Consider the following 17,299-nt stretch of genomic DNA (forward strand, 5'->3'; position numbering starts at 1 on the left):
GACCTTAGAGGACAAAAATGTCCGTGTCAAAAAACTGACATAATAATATTATATATTAATATTATTTTCCATTTTGACTGACTTAGATTTTTTTTAATCAACCTCAGTCCTGATCATAACTACCAAATATTCATTCATTTTCAGGATTTTAACCCTTTAAATACCAGTTTGTTTACATAATGCCACTGTTTTTTGTTTTTTTACACACACAAATTTCTCAATACACACATACAAAACACACTCTGACATTCATACCAACACATCCACACAATTTTAGCTCCATTTATTCAATTGGTCTGCAGTGCTCTATAATACAGCAAACAGAAAACAGGAAAAAAGCATGTATTTGCTCCATAGGCTAAACATGAGAAAAATGGCACCATCTGATGGAAAATATAAAACATTTACATTTTGAAGCCAGAGCTCCGGAATGAAAGTATAATATCATAGAATTCATGATTTTATGCTTTAATGGCACTAGGATCAAATATTGCCGTTTTAATGAGTTTCAGTGGGGACATTTTTGTCCTGAAGGTCCTGAGTGTAACTATTTTGTGTACACAGAGTATTATAGATGTATTATATTATAAAATTCCCCCCAAAATACACACCTTTGGCAAAATTTATGCTGCTAGCATTAACACAGCCAAAATGATCAAAAAAAAACAAAAATGAAAAAGACAAAGATGTCCCGAAGGTCGCACAAGAGTTAAGCAATTCAAAATTTACCTGCACCATAAGTCGGCAAAACATGCTGTTAAAGAAGAGCATCATTGGCAGCTTCTGTAATTGCTTTTTCTACATAATTTCTATTCAATAAAACCAATGCCGCCATTTGGCCTCTAAATGAAACAAAAGTAGCTTCCATTTTAACCGCTCACCTCTTCAATAACTGTACCCTTTCACTATAGAGCATAAATTCTCAGCTGGCTCTGCTTCTGGACACATATCCTTAAAAATCAAACAATTAAATGTATTAATATTATTATGAACTGCAAAGTAGAGCTGGGTATTGATACAGATTTCCAGATTCAATTCCGATTCACAAGCTCTCAATTTGATTTTCGATCTTGATAACGATTCTTAAATACCAAGATAAATATTTTACTCAATGCGCAACACTTTACTACAATGAGAGGAAATTGCTCGCATTACAGGGCTCCAGACTAAAAAAAAAATGATTTGGGAGTCATTGGCACCTTAACTGAAATATCAAGGAGTCAAATGGCTGTTTTTAGTCGCTAAATCATATAATTGCTCAATTTAGATTGTTGTTCAGAAATAAGATATAAAGCAGAAAAAAAGACAGCTGATAACCCATTAATTTGAGGTTTAATAAACATTATGTATAGTTTAGAAGACACGCAAGTTTGCATTCCCCTTTTGTCTCAATGTTCACCCCCCTTTCATAATTTATAAAAATCTAAGAGATAAAAAAAAATATTTAGTACAGCCCTTCAGAATCTGTAAGTATATTAGTCACAGTCTTTTTTTTTTTTTTGGATTTTTCCCCTTTTTCTCCCAATTTTGGAATGCCCAATTCCCAATGTGCTTTTAAGTCCTAGTGGTCGCGTAGCGATACGCCTCAGTCCAGGTGGCGGAAGACGAATTCCAGTTACCTCCGCGTCTGAGACCATCAACCTGCGCATCTTATCATGTGACTCTACCCTCCCTAGCAACTGGGCCAATTTTGGTTGCTTAGGAGACCTGGCTGGAGTCACTCAGCACGTCCTGGGATTCGAACTAGTGAGCTAGCGAACTCCAGGGGTGGTAGCCAGCGTATTTTACCACTGAGATACCCAAGCCCCACAGACACTCTTGACAGAAATGCTGAAATGCCAAGACAGTACCGGTTTTTAACACATTTAACAAATCACTGTAAATACCTTAAATAGTACAAATTATGTTAATAAACCTGTAACAAAAAAATATACATGCAATATATTATATTATTAATTGATTGCAAACATGGATTTGATTAATTTTAAACGCTAAAATGTGACATAAAAAAAATGGAAAATGTATGAAACATTAGTCAAATTGATATTTTTGTAATGTTTCTAGTTAAAAACTTAAAAATGTCCCTGTATAATTTAAAGCAATAGCTGCAAGAGAAGTTCTTTCACATGCAAGCAAAACGGACATTATAACTGAAATATACCCATATGAATAGATATCGAATCGAAATTGGAAACAAATCGGGAAATCTGTATCTATACCCAGCCCTATTTCATATATTATTTTTCCTTACATGTTTGTTTAATTGCATACTTTGTACTGTTTACAAGTATTTACGTTGATTTGTTGTTTGAACACCTGCTAAAATCGGTACGGTCTCATTAACAAAACCGGCATTTCTGTAAACAGTGTCTGTAGATGAGCGCACATTAACGAGAGACTTGAATGGCTTTATCTCATCTGTGCCATGCATGATTCAAATTAAATATTTATTTGTTGTTGTTTTCGAACAACTGACTGTAAAGAACAGTGTGTATTAAGAGACATTATTCAATGACAAATCGGTTGCGTGGATTTCGGCTTTGGACACAAATTAAACAGGTGCTTTCACTCTCAACACACAATGAAAAGATCTCGATGCTGAATACTCCACCACAACACAATTAGTGGTGAATGAAATCTAAACATTTACCAGCCAGTTGCTAAATATTTTCATTTTAGTCGCATAGCACGAATTTGTTGCAAATGCGAGTAATTTCCTCTCATTGCAGTGGAGGGTTGTGTATAGAGTAAAAGATCGATCTTGGGATTTAAGAATTGATATTTTCACCCACCCCTACTACATATGATCAACAATATGCAAAATGATTAATATGACATTCAGTAGGTTTGAAAAGGAAAAAAATGACCATTTTTGGTTCCTAAGTGTCTCTAGAATTTTTTTTTTTTTCTCTCAACAGCTATCCTCATTTCAAGTGACCCCATATATAAATGTATTTTTTTTTTTTTTTTTTAGCTTGAGTAATTAAAAATGTTGCTATTCTTGGCCGCTGCACACTATTAAGAGTGTGTTCACACTTGTAGTTCGGTTCTCTTGGTCCCAACCAAAAAAGAAAATGATACCTTTAGTCCTGGTTCGCTTAGCGTTCACACTGGCATTTTTAACACCGAACCTAACGATACAAAACCAAAGGCATCAGGAAAAAGTCACAACCTGATTGGACAGCTTTTATGACGTATTTTTGTGACGGACCTTGCCAATCATCCAAAACAATGCTGGCTGCTGGGCGAATTGCGCTCGTTATATTTATATATGGTGGTATTTTTACCAGCTGAGATCAAACGAAGAGCTAATAAAATGTGTAAAAGAGTCAAAACAGCGCCAGAAATTCCTCCGTTGCACACAAACAAAGATATGCTGATGGCGGTTCCGACGCCTGTACCGAACTGTAATGGGCAACATAGCTCCTATGATGAGAAGAACCAGGTATGCATGAGGTCAGTATTAGGCAAATTACTTCCTGTTTTTGGTCCATGTTGCATTCATATATCAATGAAACCGCACCAGAGTTTGTTTGGAAGCGGACCGAGATCCACTATTCAGGCGGTCTCGGTCCGCTTGTTTGGTGCGCACCAAGGTTCGGGTGACAGCGTTCACACTTGTTCAAATGAACCACACTAACAGAGCAATTGCACCAGAGTTTGTTTTAATCGAACCAAACCTGCCATACCCTAAGTTGCATTGTATTATTTTCATTAAGCATTGTTTTTCCCTGCTCTTCACGGCCCTATATAAACAGACTTAAGACCAAATTTTGGGTCATGACCCACTAGTTGAGAACCACTGCCATAAAGCACCCCACTATCTCATGCTTTTCTTTTCTTCCTTTTTCTATGCTACTTATTTTAGATAGATCACAATGTGAGGATGTCTTGCCAATAGCAGCAACAGTCACAAGCATTCCAAACAGACTGTGACATTCAGACAGGGTTCCAGCCAAATTTTCCAAATCTCAGTCAACAAGTTCTGCAGTTCCTCAATGCTCTCTCGTCTACCCATCACTGTGGGAACATTTCACGTTAAGCTGCTCACAGACTCCTTCACTCCAAGTGAATGGAGAAAGAGACAGCAGGGGGCTGTCAAAACAGCATGAGAATGAAAGTTTCCAGTAAAATCCATCTAGTGCTTTTGGCTCTGGATGTAGGCTATAACTGCAACAATAAAAGTATCCATTTCTTTGGACTTATATTACATCTTTCCACCCTCAGTTCTCCTCATTCAATTTTTTCATCTTCCTGAGTGCCTTCTTGCATGTCCGCAACAGAGAAATCAATCTGCCATCATAATTGGTGGTAAAAAGAGCCGTTTGGTTGACCCACACCATGTTATGTTCCCTTGTTGGTGCAGCATTGTAGGCTGCAGTGAAATTCATTTCTGTCTCTTGCTCTGTCTTTCTCCCTTATTGGAGACAGATGGGGGAACTGTACATTTAGCCCAGGACAATGCCTTCTGAAGGGTAGCCCAGAATGTCACCCGTTAAATTTGAAAACCTGCTCTGGCAACTGCACCTACTCTGCTAAATTGACCGGTCAATGACGCAACAAGATCAAAAGACAGTGAGGGAATTTTCTGTGATGAAAAGTTCTAATAAATGTTCACATAAACTGCAACTGAAAGAAAAAAATAAGTAAATAAAGGTATGAGTTGTGGATCTCTTTCATTAATCCAACTATCATCATGAGCCACTTAAGTTACAGTAGGTAGCCTCTTCCTATGACGGCCTATTAACCTTTGTAATAACATCTTAGTTTGACTTTACAGACCCACTAGGTTTAAACACAATGATCAAACACCTCAGTTTCCTCTTATTTCTCTTATTGCCCACACTGTAAAAAATTGCTGTAAATTTATGGCCAAATTCCTACAGCAATCTACTGTGATTCTTAAGTAGTTTGCTGTTGTAAATGCTGCATTCTGGGAGATCAAGAGCAGGCTCACTGTGAAGTGACTATAGTTTTACAGTAAATAGCTATTCTGTGCAAGGCATTAGGGGAAAATGAACATTTAAAATCATGATATCATCTTGGTGAAAGCTATAGTGACATTTTGAAACGTATATTTTGTTGTTGCACTGTGCTACTTGGAAGACAAAACCTATGGTCAGCCTGAATGTCTGATCCTACCTAGCAAATGGCACTATATGTGGCAATAGTGATGCATTACACACAAAAACATAAGCAAAAACAAAAGGATATTTCAGCAAAATTATATCAGCAAACTGAGTGTTTGATGGTTTTGATGAACTTACAGCATAACTCGAGTTGTTATCAAGACACACAGATATCAACTCTCAGCATACAAAACGCAACAGTAGTGACAATTAACAAACATATTTTTACATAAGTAAGAGCTGAACATTAAAATCCAAGTAACTTAGACTACAACAAAAACAATATCAAAATAAACCAGTAAATAGTAAAAAAAAGCAATTTCTTCATGCCGCAGTGCGTGCTGGGAACACAGCTGTAAATTTCAACAACAGTAAATAGTATGTAATTTGACAGCTATATGCTGCTAAATTACAGTTGTATACTGTAGCTGTAAAAACAGTATCTAGCTGTTAATTTCAGCAACAGCAAGACACCGTTAATTTTACAGTAACATGCTGGCAAGCCTGCTGCCAGTTCTTTACTGTTTTTTGACAGGAAAATATTTAAGAGTGCAGAAAAGGTTTTATATTAAGTCTAAATTAAAAAAAGATTGTTTCCAATCCATCATCCATCTGACAGAGAACAGATAGTGTCAAGACTACAACTTCAAAAACATTTGGGTTTTGAGATAATACTAATTAAAATGGTTACCAAAAAAAAATAAAGGGGAAATAAGAACTGAAAAAAGTTGTTTACGTTCTGTCTGGCCACACTTCATCGGTTCATGATGCACCCAAATCAATTTACTAACTGTTTCTGTTTAATTTCGGGGGATATTGGGGGGTTTGCACAAGGAATACAGAAAAACTAAAAAGAATGAGTATTAGTCCTTGCTGGATTTGAAGAAAAAAACATCCTCTTTACATCTTCCTCGTACCTCAGCTCTCTTTATCAGGTACATTCAGCCAATGTTAGAAAAGATGGAATTAATATGACACTAAAACAACCTGGTTATGAAAGCATGTAGGCAAAAAGAGGATTACAATGTTCTTTATTCTTGGGAATGGTACTAGTCTCTCAATGCCTTTTTTTGTGGTTTTATAGTACCACCTTCTGGTTAATGTCCATACTCCACCATGCCAAATTATTAAGAGGAAAGTTACAAAAAGCACATTAAACATCACAAATCTCATGGCCACATATTCAGATCTTCAAATTCTCACCTTTACAATCTTTCACAAAACCCCATTAACATCAAGAGCTTGGCGAATGAGTCTTAAAGGAATATTCCAGGTTCAGTTCAAGTTAAGCTCCATCAAAAGCATGTGGTATAACGTGGTTTACCACAAAAAATGTTTTACTCCCTCGTTTCTTTAAAAAGAGCAAAAATCGAGGTTACATTGGGGCACTTACAATGGAAGTTAATGGGGCCAATTTTTGGAGGGTTTAAAAGCAGAAATGTGAAGCTTGCATTATTGAGCTGTAAAGTTGTTTAAATTATAATTTTTATGGTCGTTTTAGGGTTTGTTGACATTACATAGTCATGGTAATGAAGTTGTAAAATTGGATATAACTTTACACAGAAAAGGTTAGTAAATGATTTTATCATACTAAAATCATGTTAACACACATACTCTGATCAGCCACAACATTAAAACCACCTGCCTAATATTGTGTAGGTCCCCCTCCTGCTGCCAAAACAGAGCCAACAGGCATCTCAGAATAGCATTGTGAGATGATATTCTCCTCATCACAATTGTACAGAGCGGTTATCTGAGTTACCGTAGACTTTGTCCGTTCGAACCAGTCTGGTCATTCTCTGTTGACCTCTCTCATCAACAAGGTGTTTCCGTCCACAGAACTGCACCTCACTGGATGTTTTTTGTTTTTGGCACCATTCGGAGTAAATTCTAGAGACTGTTGTGTGTGAAAATCCCAGAAATACTCAAACCAGCCCATCTGGCACCAACAATCATGCCACTGTCCAGATCACTGAGAACACATTTTTTTCTCCATTCTGATGGATGATGTGAACATTAACTGAAGCTCCGGACCCGTATCTGCATGATTTTATGCACTGCTTTGCTGCCACACGATTGGCTGATTAGATAATCGCATGGATGATTGTTGGTGCCAGATGGGCTGGTCTGAGTATTTCTGTAACTGCTGATCTCCTGGGATTTTCACACACAACAGTCTCTAGAATTTACTCTGAATGGTGTCAAAAACAAAAAACATCCAGTGAGGTGCGGTTCTGTGGATGGAAACACCTTGTTGATGAGAGAGGTCAACAGAGAATGACCAGACTGGTTCGAACGGACAAAGTCCGTTCTCAGTAACTCAGTAAATCCGTAACTCAGATTACTGCTCTGTACAATTGTGATGAGGAGAATATCATCTCTGAATGCTGTTCTGAGATGCGGGTTGGTGCTGTTTTGGCGGCACGAGGGGGACCTACACAATATTAGTCAGGTGGTTTTAATGTTGTGGCTGATCAATGTATTGTTTACATCTTGTGTCTGTACCTTTGAAACAGTGGGTATTTTAACCTTTACAGACCCCATTCACTTCCATTCTAACTGTCTCACTGTAACAGATTTTTGCTTTTTTTTTTTTAAAGAAATCAACATTATGCCTCAAATGCTGTTGATTGAGCTTAACTTGAATTGAACCCGGAATATTCCTTTAATGCCAAATAATATCTTGAAATAGTAGCTTAATGAAAAAAAAATCTACAAAAATTGTATGGAAAATAAAATCTGGACAGCCTACATATTGTTACTCAAAACAAAATAATAATTTCATTGTAAGTAATTTCAATCTTCTTTCCAAAAATCTCTTTGGGATTGCAAATACATAATAGTACGTGCCAAGCAGACTAATTGGTGAGAAGATAAAGGAACAGTGATTTTTTTATTTTATTTTTTTATTAACAATGAACAAAGAAATTCGAAGCCTTTAATACACCCTGAGGAGGCATTATTTTTAACTAATTTCAACTTTGGCCAGTTAGTCTAACAGAAATATACTGTATGTGTGTGTAATATATATATATATATTTTATTTATTTTTTTTTTTTTTTTTTTTTTTGATTATACCGTAATCGCAATGATTTTGCTGATGTAAAATTCAACAATCTCGTGAATATCGGCTGATTTTAATGAGCCTTTTATTTGGCCATTGCATTTCATAGAGTGCATCAAGAGACTAATTTCATGATCCTTCAAGGCTGTATAATTAATCAGAATAACATCAAAAATGGAGATATGATCATATGTGATTATTTAACTACCAAAGGCTGTGATTAAAGACAGACGTATGCACGTGCGGGGGCAACGGGCTCATGGGCTAGTGTTTGTAGTGCAGTTCACCTGCATTGTGAAGTACTGCAGGTTCAAGCATTTCCAAACATTAGTAACTGCTATAAAGTTATTATACAAGTCCACAAACACAGAATAGTTAAGGAGAGTTTGACAGCGGTTCACAAGAAGGGAAACTCATAACTGTCAAACAAACATTGCACTTTCTGTTTCATAATAAAAGCTCCTGGTGAAGGTGAAATAAATACGACTGCATTCAGTGTCAAAATAAAAACCCAGGATTAGGGTGAAGTAAATAGGACAGAAATATATGAATGTATCTTTTAAAAATCTTACTCTGAGTTCTGTATTATATTATAATAATAAACTTTACTGGGTTGCACAGTAATAATTTAGTACGATGCAATATTCATCTGGTTTCCAAAGAAATAAGTGAAGTAATTTTTGCACACCTTGTTCATTCACAAATAATTTTTTTTAAAATGCTTCAAAAATATATGAAGGTAAGTAAGATTTGTATTAAGCTTCCATGTATGATTGTATGTTAAATATAAGTATAAATGTGCAAATCAATGAAAATTACTACATTTTACTCTCCCTTGTGTTAACTTAGTGAAAAACATGCCTTCGTCATTTTTAAAAAGATTTGTATTTAATGCCTTTGAAATATTAATTCTACATGGCTACAATGGCTGTTTAGATGAAATTATGGTTCCTCTGATTAAAAAAAACACGTTATTTCAGAGCAAAAACATAATTATCGAGATATATATCGGATATCGTCAATTTGCTAAAAAAAATATCGAGATATAAATTCGGAAGCTATATCGCCCAGCCCTAACACATATATATATATATATATATATGAATGGCTCAGATGTTTATGATTCTGATAATTATCCTCCACTTTAAGGTACATTTTCTCTCTCCATTACACTACCAGTCTAAGTGCACAATGACTTCATTTTTGTTTCATCTCCAGCTACTCAGAGAAATGACAATAAATCTGACTTTGACTAATGTGGTTACACAGACAAAACTTCTACAGTACATTTTATTAAAGTATGCCATCTACATAAGATTTGTTGTGCAAAAGCTCTTCATCCAAGTAATTGTACAACACCCGCATCACAGTATGCTGACACAAAGTAGGACAAGTTTCTAACTTTGCACCTCTTTAATTCAAAACATAAGTAACACATCTTTGATTTAAAATGGAAGTTGACACGATAAGATAATTGAAAATAGTTCATGTTTATATACAAGACAATGATGCCAAAACCTGTAAGTATACTTTGTTCTTTTCACACAGATGTATATGTTTCCATTCTATATGAAAAATCAGCAGGCTAATCCCACAAATTACATTAAAAGGGTCAGAAGCCACAAGAGAAGGACAACATAGTCTCTTCCAAAACAGAGGCTTACGGTAATACAGGAAAAAGAAGAGATGGGAGCAGCAGATTGAGGTCTGAACTGTTTAACAAGTTTAGCTTTATTTACATTGCGAATTCTTCGGAGCCCCTTAGAGGACAGGGTGGGACTTTTTTTACTGAAATAGATTTGCATTCCCTCGCAATAAATTTACCATGGTTTTACCATACTTTAACCATGATATTTGTTGAGAAATAACAGTGATAATGCAGGAAAACTAAAGCCCTATTCAGACGGCAATATTTTACATGGGGACATGAGGTAATTCCAGCATTTACAGGGGTAAGTCGCCGCTCCACCATAGTGAGTGGGAACTCTTAAGTAGAAGGGAACGAAAAATGAGAGCCAGATCACTTAAACTTTTTAAATAGTCCATTATTATGGCAGCAATGTAATAAAATTGTAATATATCACATTTTAATGTAGAAACGTTTACTAAATACATTTAAACATAGGGCTTGCATGGTTACAGGTCGAGTAGTCCCAGAAAAGTTGCCGGGTTAATGTCTATCTTATTTAAAAGGTTTAATTTCCACCTCCACTTTTTCAACACTGACAGATAATTCCAAATGATGCCCTTCATTTTGATAGATAAAACATAAGAAAGCCATTTTTACCATAGCTCCTCAAATTTCATTTTAACTCTCTTTACTCTCCTTGATATGTGCAGCTTCTATATCTGCTTGTGTGTGCGATTAGGAGAGAGCGCATAAGTGGCGCAACTATGGTGATGCGGGTGACGAAACATTCGTGCCCCCATTGACAGATTAATTTGTCTGCGTTGATAAACAGTCTTGTCCCTACAGTTTCTTGATTCGTTTAATTGCTCTTTGCAAGAATTTTGGCTTGCTCCGTATGTGAAAATGTACACTGTAAATGTACGCAGCGTTCTGCAACGCGGTTCCCTCATGCTTTAACAATTTTTCTTTTCACTTTAGCGTAATTGCAAACATATTTAAACGCAAATACAGAGGACACAGTTTGTGGATTGATGAATTTTCCATATAACAAGCGCGACTGCAATCATGTGATCGACAAAAAGTCTCACTCGTCCCCCGTGATTAAATTGTCATCTGATCGCATGAGTTTTATCACAGAGGAGCCATGAAAACGTACTTTTACAAACATCACCCTAAGAAACAATTGCCATCCGAATAGGGCTTAAAACTGATAATAAAAATCATTATTTATCCATTATGTGGTTAATTTGGTTTTACTATACAAATACCATATTTTAACTATGGTTTTACTATAGTAATGCCATGAATTTACTATATGCAATCATGACAGTTCCAGGTGTTTTTGTTTTTTGGCGGAAACATACTATAGAAATATTGAAGGATAAAGTAACCATAGCTTTTTGGATAGAAAGAGTTTTACTAGAGTAATACTGTAGTAATCATGATTGTAGTAACTTTTTCTTTTGGCGAAAACCATGGTTTTACTATAGTAATATTGTAGTAAATAACTATGAAAATTTACCATGTTTTTTTGGCAGAAACCATGGCTTTAATACAGTATATTGTATCCATATATTAACCATAGCTTTACTATGGATTAACAATGGTTAATCTTGTGGTTACTATGGTATTACCATGGTATTTGTAGTAAAACCATAATAACCACAAAATGATAGTTTTACAGGGTTCCCATCAAGGCACAATTTTCCAGGACATTTTACGCACCCAACAAGTATAATATTTAAGCAAAATCACGTGTCCTTTCTTTTATTTCGCCATTTTTGTGTTGTTGTTTTTATGGTAGCTGCTAAACTCCAGATAAACAGCTTACTCCGTGGCCAAGTGTGATTATTAATCCCCGTAAAGATATTATTTAATTAAATAAATATATAGTCTATACGTGCTGCGCACTTCAGAGTGCTCTGTCATCTCGCACACAAGAGCACGTGTGATAATCATGATGAGGTGTTTTCAGTGTATGAGCGGCCGTCTCTTCACATTCATTTTGAAGCGCGCATCACTTGCGGATTATTTATTTATTCAATTAAATCAGAGTCTTTAGTTTAATTATCACACTAGGACATATCACAATTTTAATTTGATTAATTGTACATTCAATCATTATTTTCATCCAAATGTGTCATATTCCATGACATTCTGCGTTTTATTGCTAATGGCATTTATATGACTAGATTCCACGTTTACGCATACTTCATGTGATAACCGCGGTATAAGCTGACTCCAATTGTTGAATTATTGAATATTAATTAAGAGCCCAAGGTATTAAGGCCGAATCACCATGCTACCCACCCAATCGATTATTTTGATAATTGATTAATCTTCGATTATTTCTTTGATTAATTGGATTATAAAAAAATACATTTTATTTCCTGTATTTTATTTTTAAAACAATTTAAACAAATGATAAAGGGCATAAGGATTTGGTTCGATTTACATTACTGAATTCATGATTCTATACTCTCACAAAACTTTGAACAAAGCCTGAATCATGAAAATTTAAGTTTGAATTTATTATTATTACTTTCAGTACATATGCAAAACAGTTCCCAGGGCTCGACGTTAAGCATTGTCATGTCCTTTTCCTTCGGACAAGTAAATTGGTCATCCACTTGTCCGGAGACAAAAACAAAAAAAGGATGTAAGGAAGAAATAAAAGCCTCCATAGTCATCATTTACACCTAATAGGGATTAAGAACACAGTGCAGAAAGACAGTAAATCATTACTCACCCTCAAGCTTGTATGAATTTCTCTCCTCTGAGGAACACAAAATTAGATTTTTGGCAGAATGTTAGTCACAGTCACTATTCACTGTCACTGCATTTTTTTTCCATAAAAAAAAAAAAAAAAAAAAAAAAAAAAAAAAAGATCCTGCACTATTGAACTAATATTCGATATTGAGATTTTAATCAGGCTGCTTGTCCGGTCGGGTAAGTAAAATTCTCCTTAACCTGCCCGTTCAAAATTTCACTTGTCCCGGACAAGTGGACAAGCATTAATGTCGAGCCCTGGTTCCTTTTATTACATGTAAAACTTTGCAGAACAAAAAGTACTGTTCATTAATGAGTCAAATGATCCATCAGAAAATCAGCCCAGCAGAGGGCAATGGTGACACCAGAATACAAATATTAATAATTGACGCGTCACTTCATTCAATGTATTCGGCAGCGCTGACGCGAGTCATGTGAAAGCCCCTCAACATCTATAAACATCAGGCACTTTTACGCATTAATAGCTCTTCCGCCCTTTCGTGATGAACAAGGTAGACTTACATGCCGATGCTTAAGTAAACTAACAACATCCACCAACCTCTCATTCAGTCGGTCGGTACATGTTCCATGTCATTCAGTTTGTTTATAAGTGAGAAGTTTCACGAATGATGCTTCTCACTGTGCACGTGCTCCTGTAACCAATAAAGCGATCTGCCTTGGTTGCCAAGCACACGATTGGCTGCTGCTGTAATCAATCATGAGGATGCAAGCATCCTTAACCGTTAATTTTGTTTCACAATCCACAGCCGCTGGCTGTTTGTGTATGACTCCTATTCCAAGTCCCAATTGTTACCATGTTTTTGTACATGTAAAGAAACCTTGTTAGCAACACAGTCAAACCATTTTATTATACTGAAATATTTTCCAAGACAAATAATTACTTTCCAGGACATATAGGTATTTTTCTAATTTTCCATAACTTTTCCATGACTGGAAAACTGCATTGCAAAATTCCAGGTTTTCCAGGATGCGTGGGAACCCTGTTTTACTACAAAAACCAATTTTAAAATATGCTTACTGTAGTAAAACCATGTAAAATCACTGTAAATTTATTGCGAGGGAACGCAAACTATCTCAGAGAAAAAAAAATCCAGCCCTGTCCTCTAAGGGGCTCCATAGGATTCTTTGCCACGTTACTCATAAACATTTAGCAAAATACAAAAGATTGTGAGAGTCAAGACTAAGCTCTGCATGGCTTCTAACAGTCACTGAAAACGTCTTAGGACAGTTACACAAATACCACACATCCAGTTAGTGGAAAATAAACCTCACTTTGGAGTGGGCGTCCAATGTTTCAAAGTGCAGCGAATTATTGAGTCTTACTGCCATTTTTAAGCCATGTTGATCATAACAGTTGTCTGTTGAGGGCACTGTTTTGCTGCTGTTGATTTAGACAACCGTTTCTGCACGATGTCAGTCTCAAAAAAGCTTATTTGTTATGTTTGGAGTGCGGGTTTTGGAAAGAGGGGGTGTGGCTAATCCAACAGCTCAGTCTCATGGAAGAATGGCTGAAATCGCTTACAGCATCTTTAATCGACAGCAACCGGCTTAATGTTCATTACCACAGATATTCATTTTGACTTCTTTATAAAAAAAAAAATTATAAAAAAAAAAAAAAAAGCATAAATCTGTGTTACAGTGAGGCACTTACAATGGAAGTCAATGGGGCCAATCCTTAAACATGAAAATACTCACTGTTTCAAAAGTATAGCCACAAGACATAAACAGCATGTGTGTTAACATGATTTTAATGTGATAAAATCACTTTCTAATAGGGGTGTAATGTGGCGCGGTGCATAGCGGAGATGGGATTTTCTGGGGGTTTTTTTTATTTTAATTATTTTAGCGTATGTTCTATCCAATTAGCCCAACGTGCTACGCCTACGTAGCATGGGCATACACAAGGAAATCGCTTCATTGGACACAAGGAACTCTAAAATACGACTGCACACTAGCAGCCACAGGTGTTGTATGTAGACTACCATGAGTTGGGCTGAAAGTGAGACCAGGAGCGGGACGGGATAGAGACGTGCCTTTTCAGCATGAGGGATCAAATGTCCGTTTAAAGCACAAGAGTTATCTGATCTGACAGCGTGAGACAAAATTCAAGTTTACAGAGGTTTAATGAGAGTGCCATATTAATCTACTATATATAATGCTGAATATTAAGTATAATAATGCTATGGGGGAATATAATCCTAATGTCATGTCTGATTTGATTTCATCAGTAAATTATTATTTAACTGGATAAGCATGCACTTCATTAAATAGCCTATGTATTTTTTTAAATAATATTTACATGTAATCAGAGACAATAATATTTTATGTAAAGTTATATCCATTTTTACCATGAAGACTACAATTTAAACAACTTAACTCAAAAAATGCACAAGTTTTAACAAAAGAATGATTGCAAGTGCTTTTACAGTATAACATTACAAGCTTCATATTACTGCCTTTAAACTGTCCAAAAATTGGTCCCATTTACTTCCATTGCAAGTGTCTCACTTTTTGTTTTAGAAAATGAGGGACGAGTCTAAATTAATTTTTGTGGTAATTAACATTATGCTACAAATTCTGTCGATTGAGCTTAACTTGTATTGGACCTGGAATATTCCTTTAATACCTAAACCCCATGGTGTTATTTTCAAAAACCAAAGCCTATTTCTATATCATGGCACAGTGCCACAAATGATGTTTTTTTTTTGTTTTTGTTTTTGTGGTGGGCATTCAGAAATAATACCATTCCTACCTTCTGCACTGAAGTAGGTCTGGATTATTCCATCTTATCCTTGGGCTAATTTTATCCTTTGATTTAGCACAGGCAGTCAAACAACAAAGTCCATGGCACTGAATGAAGAGTTCAAGGTGTGTGTGAATGTCTGTGTGTATGAGTTTGTGTGTGTGTGTGTGTGTGTGAGAGAGAGTATGTGTGTTTGAGTTTGTGTGTGTATATGTGTGTGTCTGTATGTGTCTGTGTGTATGAGTGTGTGTGTGCGAGTGAATGAGTGTATGAGTGTGTGTGTGTGCGCGAGTGAATGAGTGTATGAGTGTGTGTGTGTGTGTGTGCGAGTGAATGAGTGTATGAGTGTGTGTGTGTGTGCGAGTGCGAGTGAATGAGTGTATGAGTGTGTGTGTGTGAGTGCGAGTGCGAGTGAATGAGTGTATGAGTGTGTGTGTGTGTGTGCGAGTGAATGAGTGTGTGCGAGTGTCTGTCTGTGCGAGTATGAGCGTGTCTGTCTTAGTATGAGTGTGTGTATATGAGTTTGTGTGAATGTGTATGAGATTGTGTGTATGAGTGTGAGAGAGTGTCTGTGTGTATACGTGTGTGTATGAGTGTGCTAGTGCATGAGTGTGTGTGTGTGTCTGTCTGTCTGTGTGTATGAGTGTGTGTCTGTATATGAGTGTGTGAGTTTGTGTGTGTGTGTGTGTGTGTGTGAGTGAGTGTGTGTCTGTATATGAGTGTGTGAGTGTGTGTGTGTGTGTGTGTGTGTGTGTGTGTGTGTTTCCCCACTGCAAATATTTAGTATTATTTTTACTAAAATGCATTTAAAGACATCCAGCATCCTGAAATAGCTGCAATATGCACGAAATGGCACATGTACAGTGTACTAACTTGTATAACCTTTGGGGGGGGGGATACCAAATAAAGTTACAAAACCAAAACACTTAATCTCAGAGACAACAGCAAGCAATCCTTCACTTAAATGATTTGGCTCACCTTTACTCACCATACCGTGCATCTCATTGACATTTAACATTGAGATTATTGTGGAATAATGGACCAGTTATGGCGAAAATATGAAGCATCTATATTCAATACTAGAGGCCTGACAGCAGTAGAATGATCCTATGTCCCCACCCAGTTAAGTAATATGAGATCCAGATATGACAGCCATGAAAAAGGACAAAGTACTTACAAACTTCGGTTTCCTCTCCCCGTCATCGCCACTTGAACTGCCGTGAGAAGAAACTCCAACTCCAAATCCTCTTTTCCGATGTATTTTATTCTCCCTCCCTTGACTTGAGCCCTCATATCTTGGGTGGTGGTAATTCTCCATGTCCGGGTGAAGCCTTAAACACTATTTCTATAACGTTTCTGTTTTTTAGCGAGAGTTTAAGGACGCATGATAATTCTGAGGTAAGAAGTCGACCGTTGAGCTCGGATTAAGAGCGAGCACGCACGGGACACATTGCTTGAGCGTTCACTGTAGTTCTTATAGGCGGCTGACGACGTTAATCCAATTTCGAGCTCTTCAGATCTTTCGAACACCCCTCTTCAAACCTCTCAGCTCACTAAAGAATTTACAAAATACTCTACAACAGAGAGGTCACTTTTACAAATGTTTAGAGATTCTCAAAAGTTTTCAATAAAATGAAGCTGAGACGAAATGTCACGAAGCATGAAGTCAGAAGTCTGAAACTCCCGCCTCAGAAACAGCCAATGAGAAACGTCGGATTGGGAACCACATGATGAAGATTCCTCTTCCGCGTGAAGTCACGTGATTAATATCCACGCTTCTAATTGGCTACAGGACTCTGTTTCCCGCATATTCGATATTAATGCACTATGATAATTTTTCGATATGTAAAAATATAAATAATGTACGTTTTCTAAAATTGGCACTAAAATAACAACATTACCTCTGCATATAAACGAACAATAATCAACCATCTAAAATACGT

General features: G+C 36.4%; 1 protein-coding gene across 1 annotated transcript in view; it reads right to left on the bottom strand.

The window, feature by feature from the left end:
* diaph3 (diaphanous-related formin 3) overlaps positions 1-17,035 on the bottom strand; it is a 484,493-nt gene extending 467,458 nt beyond the window's left edge. The window contains 1 exon segment of the mRNA XM_051672192.1: positions 16,534-17,035. Within this exon segment, the coding sequence (XP_051528152.1) occupies positions 16,534-16,674 (141 nt within the window). The 5' untranslated portion in view covers positions 16,675-17,035.
* Between the last annotated feature and the right edge of the window lie 264 nt (positions 17,036-17,299).

The sequence above is a fragment of the Myxocyprinus asiaticus genome, chromosome 35, assembly GCF_019703515.2.
Source record: "Myxocyprinus asiaticus isolate MX2 ecotype Aquarium Trade chromosome 35, UBuf_Myxa_2, whole genome shotgun sequence".
Taxonomy (NCBI): domain Eukaryota; kingdom Metazoa; phylum Chordata; class Actinopteri; order Cypriniformes; family Catostomidae; genus Myxocyprinus; species Myxocyprinus asiaticus.